Source organism: Cervus canadensis, chromosome 16, assembly GCF_019320065.1.
Source record: "Cervus canadensis isolate Bull #8, Minnesota chromosome 16, ASM1932006v1, whole genome shotgun sequence".
NCBI classification, from domain to species: domain Eukaryota; kingdom Metazoa; phylum Chordata; class Mammalia; order Artiodactyla; family Cervidae; genus Cervus; species Cervus canadensis.
In genome coordinates, this window is record NC_057401.1 from 2,595,590 (window position 1) to 2,613,779 (window position 18,190).

Genomic DNA, 18,190 nt, shown 5'->3' on the forward strand with positions numbered 1-18,190 from the left:
AGATCAGTCCTGAATATTCATTGCAAGACTTCGGTGTAGCTGAAACTCCCAACACTTTGGCCACCTGATGTGAAGAACTGACTCATTGGAAGTGACCCTCATGCTGGGAAAGATTGAAGGCAGGAGAAGAGGACGACAGAGGATGAGATGATTGGATGGCATCACTGACTTGATGGACATGAATTTGAGCAAGCTCTGGGAGCTGGTGATGGACAGGGAAGCCTGATGTGCTACGGTCTATGGGGTAGCAAAGAGTTGGACACTGAACTGAACTGAACTGAGTACTCATGATAGTATCTAATTCATTTTGGGCCAGTATAAGGACTAAATGAGTTAATAATTTTGAGGTGCTTAAGACAATACCTGGGAAATAGTAAGCGCTGTATTACCAAAAGAAACTCTAGAACAATTCTTTTTAAAAAAATCAAACATTATATTATGAACATTTTACCTGAACATTAGGTAAAAAATGAAGTAGAAATTGTTAGCTGCTCAATATTCTAAGCTATACCATAATTTAAATATGTCCTTGCTTTGGAAATTTTAGGTTGTTTCTCAATTTTTCCTTATTACAAAGGTGAATATTCCTTTAGCTGTATCTTTATATAGATCAAAATAATTTTATCAGAGTTATCCCCTAAAGCTGAGTAGCTGGTTGAATAGTATACATATAGCACTTTAAATGCTCAGTACACATCACCAAATGGCCTCTGGAAAAGTACCAGTTTATCCTCTGAACCCAAAGGCTGTGAGAAGTTATTATTTTTTCCTGCAGTTGAACACCAGGTAGTAGGATTCTTATCTTTTCCAATTTATATATAACTTATGTCTCATTTTTATTTGTATTTCTTTGTTTAGAAGTGGTATCAAACATTCTTTTCCATTCCTTTTCTTGCCACTTCTATTTTTCTTTGTGCTTTTTTATTAGATTGTATCATTCACTTGGTTTTCTTTATCTTTCCTAATTTATTCATAATTACTCAATATATATCAGTATATATCAGATTGTAATATTTTGCTATTCATTTTGAATATGTCTTCTATATATATTTTAGAGTTTTAGAAATTTCTTTTTTACTGGCTTTAAAATATTTACATTCCTGGAGAAGGCAATGGCAACCCACTCCAGTATTCTTGCCTAGAGAATTCCATGGGCACAGGAAAGCCTGGCAGGGTACAGTCCCTGAGATCGCAAAGAGTTGGACACGACTGAGCAACTAAGCACACGAAATATTTATATATTCAAATCTGAATTTTTTTTCTTTCATGTTTTTAAAACATTAATTCATTAATTTGGCTGTGTCAGGTCTTAGTTGTGGCATGAGGGACTTATAGTTGCATCATGCAAACTCTTAGTTGTAGCATGTGGGGTCTAAGTTCCCTGGTCGGGGATCAAACCCAGACCCTGTGTTGGAAGCATGGAATCTGAGCCACTGGGCCACTAAGGAAGTCCCTATCATATAGTTTTAATGCTCATATTTAGGAAGGTTGTTCCGTACCTGGATAATAAAAATATTCACCTATATTTTTTCCTGGTTCTTTAACAATTTCAGCTTTTTATATTTATTTTTTAATATATTCAACATATATTTTGTTTTATATGCTTTTTTGAAAGTTTCCAAGGTATTAACCAGTCGTTGTCAACTCCACTCTCTACCAATTTAAAATGCCATTTAAATGTTACTCAGAATTCTTTTGTCTCTTTCTAGGTGTTTCATTCTTTTCCACTGATCTTAGAAGTCTCTTAGTATATCATTATTACCCTACTAAAGTCTTTAGTGTGATATTCTCCCTCACTATTATTTTTTTAATATATTCTTAAGTGTTTAATACATTTGTTGCCATTTTGAATAGAAATTTCTCATTTCATACCATTTTTAACCTTTAAGCTATCTCATTTCAAACCATCCCAATTTGAATCTGAATAGAAATTAAATATTTTAGTTTTTCCTAAGATTCGTTATTTCCAATATGAAACCACTTTAAAATATGAATAGGGACATTCTCAAAATGATTTGTTTAATTTTAAACCAAGTGAATAATTTGCTTCTGTACCATCTTTTAATATAATATGACATATTTAGTAAAGTGAGAATTAAGTATAATTTTGGCATAATTATTTTGATTCTTTTTTTAAAGTTTTCATCATCAAATAGAAAGTTACCCAGTGGCACTATTTTCCTAAAAATATATATATATATAATAGGAAATAAAAGTGGTGTGTATTTACCAAGTAGAAAATCTTAATTTTTTTCTTTAAGCAGCAAATGCATTTATTTAGCTTTAAATAAGTTTTGTTTTGTGTTTAGTGTGTATTCTCTAGAAAACAAAGCCTTAGGTGAAGTTTATCAGCTAAAGTTTTGGGGAGAATGGGGAAAAGGATACATTTTCAGGGAAGAAAGAAGGAAGGAAAAGTGAGTGAGAAAATGAGAGAAAACAATTTTCACAGATTGCATTTTTGCAGATTTGTGTACTTGCTAAAATTTATTAACCACCAAATCAGTACTCATGCTAGTGACTGTAGCCATGAAATTAAAAGGTGCTTGCTCATTGGAAGGAAAGCTATGACAAACCTGGACAGCATATTAAAAAGCAGAGACGTCAGTGTGCTAACAAAGATCCATACAGTCAAAGCTGTGGTTTTTGTAGTAGTCATGTATGGATATGAGAGTTGGACCATAAAGAATGATGAACACCAAAAAATTGATGCTTTCAAATGGTGCTGGAGAAGACTCTTGATAGTCCCTTGGGCAGCAAGAACATCAAACCAGTCCACCCTAACGAAAATCAACTCTGGATATTCATTGAAAGGACTGATGCTGAAGCCGAAGCTCCAGTACTCTGGCCACCTGATGCGAAGAGCCGACTCATTGGAAAAGACCCTGATGCTGGTGATAGCTTACGGTACATGGTGTCGAATTTGTGATCTCCAAAGAAGATTTACCTTCGGGACCAGGGACCAGGCTTGGTCACTCAAGAGCTTTTGTGTAGCAGAGTTTTATTAAAGTGTGAAAAGGGACAGAGGAAACTTCTGACATAGACATCAGAAGGGAGAAATAGACTAGCCCCTTGCTAATCTAAGCAAGGGAGCTATATACTTTTTCAGTTGGTTATTACAGTAAATCAAAAGAATGGCTCAAGGTTGTAAAGGTCTTACCAGAGCCACTCCCACAATATACATTTTAAGAAAGCAGGATTAGTCAGAAGGTTCTCAGGAAGGATACATTGTTGTTATATAATCCTTAGTACAGAGTTTAAGCTGAGTTGTTTTGTTGTGTAATCATCAGCTCTGGGCATAAAGAGGAAAAATATTTTATGTGACTAAGACCAGGGAATGTAGGAAAAAAATATTAGTCCTTTCCTTCTTCTTGAGAATTCCCGATCCCTTATCTCCTCCTTGAGAGCCCCAAACCCCTTTCTCCTCCTTGGGGACCCTGGACTTCTTACCAACCTACCTAGGAACTGACTCTCATTTCTCCCTTTTCTTTTAGGAGAATTATGTTGTCAACGGAAAGGAGTGTCATTTTCATTCCATAACTACTTCCTGCTGTGATGGGGTGTTGTCCCTAAATTGTTGAGGCAACATATTCTCCTAACTCTCATATTGAGGGTCTCTGATCCAGGAGCCCCAAGTAATAGTTGGAGGAAGCTGTGGCACTCATAGGAGCTTGAACAACCATTTATAACTTAAAAGCTTTCAGACGATTAGAAACAAACCCCATTATACAGTTACAGATGTAAGGCAAGATAGTTCTTAAACCAAGTTAAATCATAATCAAAATTAAAAGTTACGTTATGTCCATAGTTAGATCAGTCCATCTTAGGATTGTTAGATGTCATCAGATAAAGAAGAGACGTCACATATGATTGTTGTTGGTGAAGGCATTTGCAGAGTTGAATAAAGTCCTTTCCTTGAAGTGGAAAAACCCACCATGTTAAGCCTTCAATTGATGAGGAAGTTGAAAAGCTGAAAGCTGAGTCACATAGTTAATTCCAAGGCTTCAAGATCTATGACAATATCTGTGCACAAAAACTGTCTGTCATTGAGATAATCCCATTTTGGGGGGGAGGCAGTTCAAGCCCTCATAAAAGTATGGGTTAAACTTTAAACCAGCTGTCTTGTATTTCCTGAGTTAGCTTATGCAGATATCTCTTAATAATGTCATTAGCCTTTTCTACCTTTTCTGAAGATTGGGGTCTCCAGGAACAGTGCAAGTGATATTCTATTCCTAGAGCTTTCGACACCCCTTGAGTTACAGCAGCTTTAAAGACGGAGCCAGCGGACATTGGCAATTTGATCTCTGGATCCTCTGCCTTTTCTAAAACCAGCTTGAACATCTGGAAGTTCTCGGTTCACGTATTGCTGAAGCCTGGCTTGGAGAATTTTGAGCATTACTTTACTAGTGTGTGAGATGAGTGCAATTGTGCGGTAGTTTGAGCATTCTTTGGGATTGCCTTTCTTAGGGATTGGAATGAAAACTGACCTTTTCCAGTCCTGTGGCCACTGCTGAGGTTTCCAAATTTGCTGGCATATTGAGTGCCACACTTTCACAGCATCACCTTTCAGGATTTGAAATAGCTCTAACTGGAATTCCATCACCTCCACTGCTTTGTTCTAGAGCATGCTTTCTAAGGCCGCACTTGAAACTTCACATTCCAGGATATCTGGCTTCTCAGTGAGTTATACATACACTGTGATTTGGGTGGATCACACATAAACTGGTGAAAATTCTGAAAGGATGGGAATACAGACCACCTGAAACCTCCTCTGAGAAACCTGTATGCAGGATGAGAAGCAAAAGTTAGAAATGGACATGGAAGAAGAGACTGGCTCCAAATGGGAAAAGGAGTACGTCAAGGCTGTATATTGTCACCCTGCTTATTTAACTTATATGCAGAGTACATCATGAGAAACGCTGGGCTGGAAGAAGCACAAGCTGGAATCAGATTGCCGGGAGGAACACCAATAACCTCAGATATGCAGATGACACCACCCTTCTATGGCAGAAAGTGAAGAGGAACTAAAAAGCCTCTGATGATAAGTGAAAAGGAGACAGTGAAAAAAGTTTGGCTTAAAGCTTAATATTCAGAAAACTAAGATCATGGCATCTGGTCCCATCACCTCATGGGAAATAGATGGGGAGACAGTGGAAACAGTGTCAGACTTTATTTTGGGGGGCTCCAAAATCACTGCAGATGGTGACTGCAGCCATGAAATTAAAGGACGCTTACTCCTTGGAAGGAAAGTGATGACCAACCTAGATCGCATATTAAAAAGCAGAGATATCACTTTGCCAACAAAGGTCCGTCTAGTCAAGGCTGTGGTTTTTCCAGTGGTCATGTATGGATGGGAGAGTTGAACTGTGAAGAAAGCTGAGCGCCGAAAAATTGATGCTTTTGAACTGTGGTGTGGAGAAGACTCTTGAGAGTCCCTTGGACTGCAGGGAGATCCAACCAGTCCATCCTGAAGGAGATGAGTCCTGGGTGTTCATTGGAAGGACTGATGCTGAAGCTGAAACTCCAATACTTGTCCACCTTATGCGAAGAGTTGACTCGTTGGAAAAGACCCTGATGCTGGGAGTGGTTGGGGGCAGGAGGAGAGGGGATGACAGAGGATGAGATGGCTGGATGGCATCACCGACTCGATGGGCATGAGTTTGAGTAAACTCCGGGAGTTGGTGATGGACAGGGAGGCCTGGAGTGCTGTGATTCATGGGGTTGCAAAGAGTCGGACACGACTGAGCGATTGAACTGAACTGAAAGACGGAGTCATTGTCACTCTTCACTTTAGAGTTTAAGATCCCACTTACATGATGAGAAGTAGCTACAGTAAGATTTTGTCCATTAGTAAACTTATGATTTTAGGTATTAGCGAAACAATAGTAGCAGTTAACCTTAAGGAATGTGGCCTTAGCCTTTTTTTCAGTAAGGAACTAAACTCTGATCCTGTGGGCAAGCTCAAAGTTGGAGCCTGCAGAAGAACAGCTTGAAGAGCCTTAAAAGCCCTTTGAGTCTCTGGGGACCAAACCAGCTTCTCAGTTTGGGCCTGCTGATGCTCAGTTATAAGTTTATATAAAGGCCGGGCAAGTTCCCCATAACCCGGATTCCAAATGTGGCAACAGCCTGTAATGCCGAAGAATCCTCTCAGTTGTTTTAAAGCCATAGGTAGAGGATGATTTAATACAGGTTTGACTATAGAAAGCAACCTTCAAATCAATGACTGAAAAATATTTGGCTCATTCAGGAATTTCAGATGATAAAGTATAAGGATAAGGCACTTATTATTTGTATATCTTGAACAAGTCTCCATTTATCGTTTGACTTTTTTTACACCCAAAATAGGAGTGTTCATGGACTATATAAGATTATTATTATAAATAATTAGTGGCCCTTGTTCCTTTAAATTTTCAATGATGAGTTTTAACCCTTCCTTAACCTTGAGCTTTAGTGGGTACTGCTTTTGATGTGGAAATAGGTGAGGTTCTTTGAGCTTGATAATGACAGAAACAGCATTTTGTGTTCTACCCACAGTTTTTCCATCAGAAAGATTGTGGGCAGGAGGACTAGGGGATGACAGATGATAAAATTGTTGGATGGCATCACTGAGTCAGTGGACATAATTTTGAGCAAGCCCCACGAGATAGTGAAGGATGGGGAAGCCTGGTGTGCTGCAGTCCATGGGGTTGCAAGGAGCCAGACACGACTTAGTGACTGAACAACAACAAATTGTAGTCATTCTTGGTTCTGTGCATAGTGGCTAAAAATTTGAGTTGCCCGATGTACATTTTCACAGCTGAGGTCGAACAGATGGTATGTCTTCTTGTTTCAGCTCTCATATCATAAATGTTTCCTTTCTGCTTTCTGATTTAGTGCCGTATTTTTCATATTTTGTCCTTTCTGTCGGTGCTTTTTCTGTTTAAGATGTTCCTCCAGTATAGTGCTGAGGTGCTCTTTGGTATTCCTAAGCACAAGAAGGCTGTAATGTGCCTTACACAGAAAATACGTTTGTTCGGTAGGCTTTCTTCAGGGGCAAATTTTAGTGCTCTTGGCTATGAGCTCAAAGTTAATGAATCAAAAATATATATTAAATAAGGTGTCTTTAAACAGAAACACATAAAACAGGTTATGTGTTGAGTAGTTGATGAAAATATTGTGACCAGAGTTCCTCAGGAACCTATTCCTTTATCACCTCTAGGAGCAGTGGTTTAGTATTTGCTAATTCAGTTTTTACAGCAATTTTATAGCACATAACTGCCATAAACAATGAGAATCAATTATAAAAGGTGGTGCATTCCACACCTGGTTGCTCACTTTTACAGTTTTTCCCAGAGACCACGTGGAACAGATATGTTTCAAAACAGTCCATCTTGGTGGTGGCAGGGGGATGGGGACTAAGGGCAAGCAGTTTATCTCATCACTTATTTCTGTATCCTGTTTTTTAGTGGTTGAAATCTACTCCTGGAGTGTTTAACTTTTCTATGCTTCTTCGTTTTGTTCCTTGGCCCCTTTGAGGAGATGCTGGGCATGCTTGAGCTTCTGTTGGTTCTATTGGTTGGAGGTGGAGGCTGGCTGGAGCTATGGTAGGCCTTTGCGCTCCCCTGAGTGAGGATTCATAACTTCAGGAACTGTATGAATCTGTCCTGGGGCTACAGGGCAAGAAGTTGAGCCCGGGAATGAGATGAGGTGGTGGTGGGGATGGTGGGTGTTTAAGCCAAGCAGATTCAAGGTGGGGTATGTACCAGGACTTAGATATTTTGTTTAGAAAAAACATAAATATGTGTTCTAACATACTGAGATTTTAAATTAGGTAAGAACTGTGTTTTATGTAAAAATTTAAAATATCAATTTCACATGAAGAAATTCCAAGTAACTAGAACTGTAATACTATTTGCCTTCTGTGTATTATTGTTAGGTGATAACCATTGTAACTCCTGGGAAAACACTACAAAATTAGAAGTTCAGAAGTTCTTGCTAAAAATTTATGTTATTTTATCAGGAAAAGGTTGATATTCATAAAAACTTTCAATATCATGATAATGACATTTAAGACATGTTTAAAATTTCAAAATATGCTACTTTGACTTAGCAAATAAGAATGTTTGTGCTCATGCCATACAGTTCCAATTAAATAAAGATAATATAATGGTTATTTCACTTTCACTCGTCATGACCAGAATATGAACGTTCTGAGAGATTTCCTAGAGATCTGTCTTACCCTGTGCCCTCTTTACTTTGCTTCTGTCTGCACGCTCCTCTCAGTCAGGGCACCCTCTGCTTCTCCATGCTATTCTCAGCTATTCTTCTCCCGCTCATTCCTCGTTATTCACTGAAGACTTCTGCAACTAGCTGTGTTTTGCTCTCTATGTCCCAAACCCTGCTGTGGTATAGACAAGTGTTGCTTCTTTTCCATTCAGTAGTGTTGCTTCCTCTTCTCTTGTCAGAAACTTCCAGTGGCTTTTTCTGTCCCACATGAGAGAAATTCCAAAATCTTGGCCATAATGGCCTGGAGTGTACAGTGCTACTTCTCTGACCTTATTTCATATACTTTGTCATTCAACTCAACTACATACACTGGCTTCCTTGGTATTCTTAAGAGTATTACTAATATATTTTCACTTTAGGGGCTTTGTGCTTCTCTTCTGCTTGGAATGCTTTCTCCCAGATTTTATATAGTACTCTGTCACTTTAGTCAGGTCTGTATCCAGATGTCTCTACCTCTTTTGACCTCCCTTTCCAAAATAACATCCTTATCCTACTCTATTTTTCTTCTTATTACTTACTATCTCTTAATGTTTAGTTTATACCACTAGAATAGGGAAGGAGTAAGCTTTATCTGCTTTGTTCACCCCTGTATTTTTATCTCCTCTGCGTGGCAGAACCTAAACTCAGAGTTTTCTCTTAATCTGTTGAGCAGTGTAAAAATATTACACTCTTCTGTAGATAGGTACCACTGTGTGTGTGCGCTCAGTTGCTCAGTCATGTCTGACTCTTTGTGACTCCATGGACTGTGTTAACTTCCTAAGATACATTTTTTTCTTAACCTTAACTGAACCTTCAGCATGGCTCAGTGATTCTGTGTTGTTTTAGTAATTCCTGTCTTCTGATTTCCAAACACTTATTGAGCTGGTTCTCTTGCAAGTTTTATCCCACAGTTCAGTTCAGTTCAGTTGCTCAGTCATGTCCGACTCTTTGTGACCCCATGAATCGCAGCACGCCAGGCCTCCCTGTCCATCACCAACTCCCAGAGTTTACTCAAACTCATGTCCGTCGAGTCGGTGATGCCATCCAGCCATCTCATCCTCTGTCGTCCCCTTCTCGTCCATTTCTTTATACTTGGATGGTGTGCTTATACTTGAATCAAAGTTATTTAATGTATTTTGTATTTGTATTCCCTTCATGCTCCAAAGATAGTTTAAGATAAAGGTAAAAATAAATGTAGGCCACTAAATTTAAACTGCACGTGAATATTCAATAACCTCACCTAACCTATATATAATACAAACTTTGGTATTAAGCATTTGTTATTGGTGGCCACAAATCTTTGAAGAGTACTATGGCAGAGATTACTAGTTCTCTTGTATCTCTTCTTTCCTTCTTCTGCAGTAATAGAATACCTGAAATGTTTTTCTGGGCATTGGCCATCTGAATAAAGACTAGATTTATGATAATCTCTTACATCTGGGTATGGTTAAGTGATTATATTCTGGGCAATTGAATGTAAGTAAACGTGGTATGTGTAACATATATGCACATGGGTTTATCTGAAGAATCCATCTTAGACCATAAAGTGACTGGGTGAGTGAAGGCAAGTATAACAACAGGATGGAGGGAACCTGCGTCTCTGAAACACCGTGGAACACCAGCTAGTCCTAGAACATTGCCTTGGATTTTTGCTTGAGAGAGAAATAAACATCTATGTTGTTTAAGCAGTTGTACTTTGGATATCAGTCACTTGCAGCTGAACTTCCTGTATTAATGCAGCTATCAAAGCTTATTTGACAAAAGGATCATGTACACCCCTGGGAACTTTTTCCTACTCTCCTGCTTGGGATATCATTGCCTCTTAAGCAAATGCAAATCACCAGCTTAATATGAGTTGTAAAGGCACCCCAGCAAACTTGTCTTTTGGTTTCATGTCTTCCTCAGATTTTTGGAGTGTATGCTATTTAAAGGAGATAAAAGTAAACAAGCAGTTGCACAGAATCAACAAAGAACTAGAGTAGGAAAAGGGAAGTCCTACTTGTAAGAATTTAAAAGCAGGATATGCATTTAGTAACTTAAAATCACCTGAATCCAGAGATGAGGCTTGGTGTCTGTATTTATTTAACTAAAACTACTTCAGCAGTCTATGCATTGACCAATATGTAGACTTTAAAAGCTAGCTTTGTTCCTCCTTTCAAAATCAAAGAATAAATACTTCTTTAGAAAAACAAACCTGGTTGACAATATGATTCTTAAATCTGATCTTTCTTAAGCTTTCCTTCATAAATTTTAATAACATTAAAGATATTTAGTGAGTGAAGTTACTTTTAAATAAGTAGCTTAATTTAGCTATTTAACTATAAAAATGGTTGCCAAAATATTATTTCTTAACACTTTGGCAGTAAATACCAAGATTTATAAAGAAGTTCATTTTCTGTAAATAAGATATTTTCTTCCTAGAACTCTTTGCTGGTAGGAAAAAGGACAGTAGTTGTATTTCGGAGAAATATAAGTTTATATTCAAAATGAGATTATTAAAACTTGACATAGCCTTAATTTTATGTGGCGTTTTAGAAAATTAATAATAAAAAAAATAATTGGGCAAGACATTTAGTGAGACCGATCAGTGGAATAAAATAAAATATCCAGAAAGTAATACAGATTCACAAATGGACCTAATGTATATGATAAGGGGTAATTCAAAATGGTGGGCAAAAATAGACTATACGAGAAACAAATGGGTATTGAAGCAGCTGGGCAGTCATCTGCAAAAAATGTTGAGCCATATCTCACAAGAGATGTTCAAGATTAAGTTTCAGTGTATCATAGCAGTATATATAAAAAGATGAAATATAAAAACACCTCAGATTTGGGTAAGATGTTGTTCTTATTGCAAAATCCATAAGAGTTGTCAGTAGGTTTTTCATTTATTAACTGAAAGGAAACAAGATGATTGATGGCCACAGTTTTGGAAGTTTTCTGCATGTAATCTTTTAGTAACTAAAAATTATAATGAATTATTAATAAAAGACACCTTAGTGAAACCCTAAGGAATAAAAGGGATTGAAGGAGGACCACAGATGATGGACACAAGGAGGTCTCCTGGTATGCAGAACATTAGTTGTTATGAGATTAAAAAATGATAAATATTAGAGATACCATTTTTTCAGATTCCAGTAAATTCTAAAGTTTAGTATCACTCTGAATTATCTATGTGTGTAGACACTGTCCTTTACTGGTGACAGGAGTATAAATTATTTCAGTTTCATTGGAAGGCAACTTCCTTTTTTTTTTCCATTTATTTTTATTAGTTGGAGGCTAATTACTTTACAATTTTGTAGTGGTTTTTACCATACATTGACATGAATCAGCCATGGATTTACATGGGTTCCCCATCCCGATCCCCCCTCCCGCCTCCCTCTCCATCCCATCCCTCTGGGTCTTCCCAGTGCACCAGCCCTGAGCACTTGTCTCATGCATCCAACCTGGGCTGGTGATCTGTTTCACCCTTGATAGTATACTTGTTTCAATGCTGTTCTTTAGAAAAAGAGACACAGATGTACAGAACAGACTTTTGGAAGGCAACTTCTTTGGAATAGCTGTCAGAATTATAAATTCATACTCTTTAAGCCAATAATTTGACTTTTACTCTAAGGTTTATATTATAACTGCAAATGTGTGGAATGATGTGTGAAAGATTGTGAATTGCAGCATTTTTGTAACAGCAAAATATTATAAGCAACTTTAGTGTCCATCAGTAGAGGAATGTTGAAAATAATATGGTTAATGGCAGCCCACTCCAGTATTCTTGCCTGGAAAATCCCATGGACAGAGGAGCCTGGCGGGCTACAGTCCGTGGGGTCACTAAAGAGTCAGACATGACTTAGTGACTGAGCACACATGTTCATATAATGGAATGTTAAGCAGCTGTAAAAAGAGAATAAGGAAGTTCTTTATATCTGACATGAAAAATCTATAAGGTATATTAGTAAATGAAGAAAGCTAGGTTTAACAATATAACAGTATAGTATGCTTCATATGTGTAAAGAGTTGGGAGGAGAATAATTAGTCATATTTGCCTGTACATACATTTAAAAAGTCTCTGAAACGACACAGACTGTTGGCAGTGTGTATGTGTATGTTCTTGTGTGCATACATGGATGGAAGTGGATGGGTTGGGGCTGGACCCAGTTGCCTTTGTACAATGAGAAAAAAAAGTAGATACTATTTCCTCTGGAACTTCTATTTCTGTCTCTTAAAAATTTTATTATGGTATGCTGATTTTGTTAGTACCAGGCACTTGGCAGCCGTTCTTTGAAAAATTTTAAGGAAAATAGATAATAGGAGGATTTTTTTTTTTTGCGGGGGAAGGGTGGGGGAAATCCTAGGGTAAGCTTTTTATTCTAGTAAGTTTTTCTTTAGGAAATTTAACTTAGCCTTTAGTTCATTTATGATTTTTGATATAATAATTGCATACTTATATTTAAAATGTTTAATTTTGTTAAGATCATCTTGTAATTTATTTCGGGTAAAATTTTTATTACTCGTTAAGAAAGTGATATAGCTTGATGGGTGTACCTCTTAATTATTTTTTTTTTTTGTACTTTGAACCATGTGAGCTCAAAATATATGATTTGATGAAAATATGTTGTAATGAAAAAATACACAATTACACATTCAATATCATTCTCTTTTACTAAAATGTTTTATAAATATATATGTTTTATACATATTTAAGTTAATATATATGTTTATATGATATATAATGGTAGGTGTTTAGCATATAGATGTTATATGTTTATATGTATATCACATGTATTTATATATAAAATTTAGTAAATTAATGATTGTATGTCCATGTAGGTTTCTAGACATGTATATGTATGTGTTAGGAAAAAAGGATAGAAGGAATTTGACCAGATTGTAGTATCTCTTAGTGTAGGATTTCAGATGATTTTTGAAATATTTTTTTTATAAGCATTTGTATTCTTTCACTTTTTATATTATATAAAATTGTTGGTAAATGTTTTAATATTATTTCTCTAAGAATTTTTTACTGAAGTCCTTTTTTTTTCTTCGTGAAAAGAGTTTTTCAGCTTATATCTTTAATGGATACCGGATTGCCTCAGTGTTCTAATGAGAAAATAGAACTTGCAATTCTGTGGTTCTTGGATCAGTTTCGTAAAACATATGTTGGTGATCAACTTCAAAGAACCTCAAAGGTAGGTTTTTACTAGAGATTAAAACTAGTATTATTGAAGAAAAGATGTTCACATGTAACACCTTTAAGCTGAATGATATATTTGAGCAGTTTCCATATAAAAAATTAATTGATCAATTGAAGTCAATTGATTAATTGTTATTGGAGGCAATGTGAAATTGCTTATCTTATGCTTAGATTTACTGTTGTCTTTGAAGATTGATTGGTAGGTAGTGAATATTTTTTATGTAGTTAGTCATTAAATAGTTAAGGTTAAAACACCGTACTGAATTTTGCCTTATTGTATTGTATTTCAAGGTTTAAAACTTAAGATTTACTCTTTTAGTAGTTCTGAGAGGTATTTATTTTGATATTTATTTATGTGATTTCTAGCATATTTTCCACTCATTCCTCAGCATTTTTACATGATAAATGATGAGGACAAGAAGAGTAAGAAGACAAGCCTTTGAGAGGCCACAGTTAACCTACCTTAGTGAAGGGAACACATTTACTCTGCTAGTTGAAAGTTTTAGCATGATGTTTGGGTAACTTGATCTTAAGACATTAAGGTATTATTGAAGGTGTTTATATGAACCTAACCAGATATTTAGTAGTACTGTGACGCTTGAGTAAGATCCATTAAGTGTTTTTTACCTTCCACAAATCCTTCTCTGTAGTAAGTCCTAAGAATATTCTTACTTCTTTGTAGTTTGTATTAGTAATGTTGAAAGATTAAGTTCTAGAAGAAGCTTTTTATATTGGACTGAGCTTTTTTGTCTTTGGAAAATTTAGCTTAACCTTCAGTTCATTTATGGTTTTCTCTTAACAGTAGTTGTATCAGTCAGTTCAGTTGCTCAGTTGTGTCCGACTCTTTGTGACCCCATGAATTGCAGCACGCCAGGCCTCCCTGTCCATCACCAACTCCTGGAGTTTACTTAAACTCATATCCATCGAGTCGGTGATGCCATCCAGCCATCTCATCCTCTGTCACCCCCTTCTCCTCCTGCCCCCAATCCCAGTAGTTGTATAGTAGTTTGAAAAGTCATTTGATTTTGTTAAGATCATCCTTTAGTTTATTTCAGGTTTTCTTTGCTTTTCAAAAAAGTGATGTAGCTTGATACTTTCTTTGTCCAATGTACTGTGATATTTTATTGCTGTTTCAGGATTTTTTTCGTTCAGGATTAATAAAATTTTCTTAAAATTAAGCTAATACTGAATGAGACTACTAGGGAGAAAAAAAGAGTAGCTAGATATAACTGTTTTAGGTTGACAATAAGACCAAGGAGAATCAGAGAAAAATTATGTAGTATGAAATTTATACACATGGAATTATGATAAATTGTCAGGTTTTAAATGTACCCAGAGAGTTTGTATTTTGCTTTTGCAGAAATGAATATGCTGGAAATATTACTTATCTAATATCCATTTGGTCTGGGTTTTAAGTCAAAACAGTGTAATGTAGAGTGGAAAAGCCTTCAAATTATTGTGTTTAAAGTATTTGGAAATAAATATGTAAAATGAAATTTTTTAGGGCAGTGAGATTTGAGAAATTTTTTTTCCCAAAGATTCTTGTTATGTGTATAACTATTAATACAAGGTAATTGTGGAAGAATGAGTCATAAAAGATGTGTATTTCTTTTCTGAAATTGCTCACGTGTTAGGAACAAAGTACATCAGAAACACGCCATCAGGCGGGGATGTCTTTAGTGTTCATTTTACTCTGACGTGTTGGCGCATCTTATTCTGTTTTAAAGGAGAATTAGATGATGTTATTTCTGAGGCATTCATACTACATAACCCTAAAGTGAAGCCAAAGCTTTCCACTTTCCTTTTCTTTTTGGCTTTTCTGCTGATCTGCCTTAGTGCACTGTTTTGAGAGAACCTTAATGTCTGGTCTGGCACTCTAGGAATTCTTCACATTCTCTCTAGGTCTTATAACAAGCCTGCAAAGTTGGCATTGTTGTTCACATTTTGCTCTGCATACTGTTTCTGTCAACCAACTATGGAGGACCAAATGAAAAAAAAATTTTGGTGAGAGTATTATCAAATTCCATGTTTAGTGTGTATTTATTTTGTACCAGGAACTGTACTAAGCTCTCTTAAGCATTATATCATTTAACTGGATCATATAGAGTATGACTTAAAGTTCTTTCCAGTCTCTATGTATGTCATCAGTTTCATGCTTCAGTACTCCATACTTGTACTGCATACTTCATGTATACAAAACATTTTCCACCTCCTCTAACTGTCTACATTCTCTTTACATTCTGGACCTTTGAGAAAAAATGTTTCGTCTGCCTAAGACACTGTTTTTCAAAATTCAGCTTCCATTTCCCTGCCTTACTCCACTAACTCCTGCTTATCTTTCACATCAGATACCCCATCCTTTAGGATGCTTTTCTTAACCTAAATTCTAGGGCAGTTCCTTTTCTCTTTCCCCTCTTTTAACATTATTATACTGCATTGTAACTATTTATCAGCAAAACACATATAAACTACAGTTTGGGTTAGGACTGTTCTGCCTTCTTTATTATTTTCACCTCCACATGCTTGGCATATTGCTTGTATGCTTTCTGATCATGGCTAAATATATGTATGTAGTGGAATTTTATAGGAATTGGGTCTAGATATCATGTATATTACTTCCAGGTAATAAAGGATATGTTTTTGAGTTGGAAAATGATGCCTACTTTGGTGAAATTGTTTGACAGTTTTAAGTAAGTTATACCATTACTAAGCATCTTGAAAATTTTATAAAAGCCTTTATATACAAGATAATATAATTTATAGAAGTAAATGCTCCAGGAACCAAGGTGGGAATCATTGAAATGTCTGAAGTAATGTATAGAAGTATGTCCTTTAAGTGAGAAAGAGAAATCATAAATAGTGTCTATAGGCATTAATTGACCAATTACTCTGTGCCAGAGACTTTGCTGGGCACTTAACATGCATCTAATTTCATCTCAGAAAAACTCCATGGAAATAGTTATTTTTATTAACATCTCCATCCCTTTTTACAAATGTGCAAACTGAGGCTTCAAATGGCTAATTAATATAATTAACTAGTTGAATCTAGATTTGAACCCAGGACATCTGATAGAGCCTTTGCTGCTTACCACTTTGCTGAGTTGCCCCTTGCTAAATCTTTGACTGGGGTATTGAATGGGTCCTTCAGACTCAACAGGTTCTAAGAAGAAACTTGCTGTCTTAATGGAGAAGGAAATGGCTACCCACTGCAGTATTCTTGCCTGGGATGTCCCATGGATAGAGGAGCCTGACAGGCTATAGTCCATGGGGTCACAAAAGATAGCAATTAAACAACAACAAGGTACTAATCACAAAGACTGCTGAGCACTTGAAATAAGGTATGTTATAAGCAAAAAATGCACACTGGATTTCCAAGACAAGTTTAAAAAAATTACAGAGAAATAGAGTATACAACATCTTATAATCTTTATATTGACTATGTTAAAAAGCTATCTGGAATATATTGGGCTAAATAGAATGTTGCTAACATTTTTTAAAAAGAGACTGAATAGATAGCTAATGAATGAGAACCTTCTACTGCACAGGGAACGCTACTCAGTGCCCTGTGGTGACCTAAATGGGAAGGAAATCCAAAAGAGAGAGGAGATACATATATATATGTATGTATAGCTGGTTCACTTTGCTGAGCAGCAGAAACCAACACAGCATTGTAAAGCATCTAGACTCCAGTGAAAATTTTTAATAAAAAGAAATGGACTTTGTCAGCATGAAAACAGGAACCTTTTTGTGGAAGCCCTGAACTTTATATGTCTCAGAGAAAATAGCAGGATGGCAGAGAAAAACTCTCAGCCTAATTTGGCCTAGTTGACAATAGTGGTTAATTCCACTTAAAAGAAAAATTGTTTAGCCTTGTGGGACTGATCTTATGACCTATATGTCAGGGTCTCCTATGAGCTAACCCTGATGAAAGGGTAACTGGTATGACAACTTCCAATGCTTCTAAGAACAGCTTGAGTTAAGTTTCTTTTTCCCAGGGCATGCCTCACATTCTCCAACACTGTTGATAGCTATCTCCTAAGACCTATCCAGAAGTCACAGCCCATGTGAAGTTTAATCTGGTAGGTGGATAAGCCCTGCAGGACTGTGGGCTTCCCTTGTAGCTCAGTTAGTAACGAATCTGCCTGCGATGCAGGAGACCTGGATTTGTTTCCTGGGTCGGGAAGATCCCCTGGAGAAGGAAATGGCAACCCACTCCAGTATTTTTGCCTGGAGAATCCCATGGACAGAGGAACCTGGCAGGCTACAGTCCAGGGGATCACAAGAGTCGGACACAACTTGGCCACTAAACCACCACCACCACAGGGACTAAGTGGAAAGCATAATTTGTATATTTCTTGTTGTAATGCATGACATGTTATCTTTTCTGATGTTCAAATGCATTAAGAGTTAAAGATATAAATTCTGTGTTTTGCTTTCTCACATTTTAAGTCTTAACGCTTAGTAAAGCTAACTCTGATAAATATTGTTTTACTTAGAAATCCTAAAGTATGTTTGACTATATCTTATTTAGAGAAAAAGATAGTTTTTTAAATAAATAAAGTACATAGATTTTTTAAAAACAGAATGTAGCAATACTGTGTACAGAAACATTGAGTCATAGAGAGTGTTGGAGGCTGTGGCAAGCTAGAGTTTATGTAGTTTATGTATCTATTCTGTAGGGCATACACAGATTTCATGTGACTGTAGCTCTGTGGGTTAAAGGCATACAGGAAGACCTGTGACCTTGGTCTTTACTCCTGT

At 36.5% G+C, this 18,190-nt stretch overlaps 1 protein-coding gene across 4 annotated transcripts in view; it reads left to right on the forward strand.

Annotated features, from left to right (window-relative positions):
• RANBP17 (RAN binding protein 17) overlaps window positions 1-18,190 on the forward strand; it is a 341,553-nt gene that overhangs the window by 83,213 nt on the left and 240,150 nt on the right. For all 4 annotated transcript variants that reach the window (XM_043488704.1, XM_043488707.1, XM_043488705.1 and 1 more), the window contains exon 14: window positions 13,289-13,424. In XM_043488704.1, coding sequence (XP_043344639.1) covers window positions 13,289-13,424 — 136 coding nt within the window. The remainder of the gene's footprint in view (window positions 1-13,288; window positions 13,425-18,190) is intronic.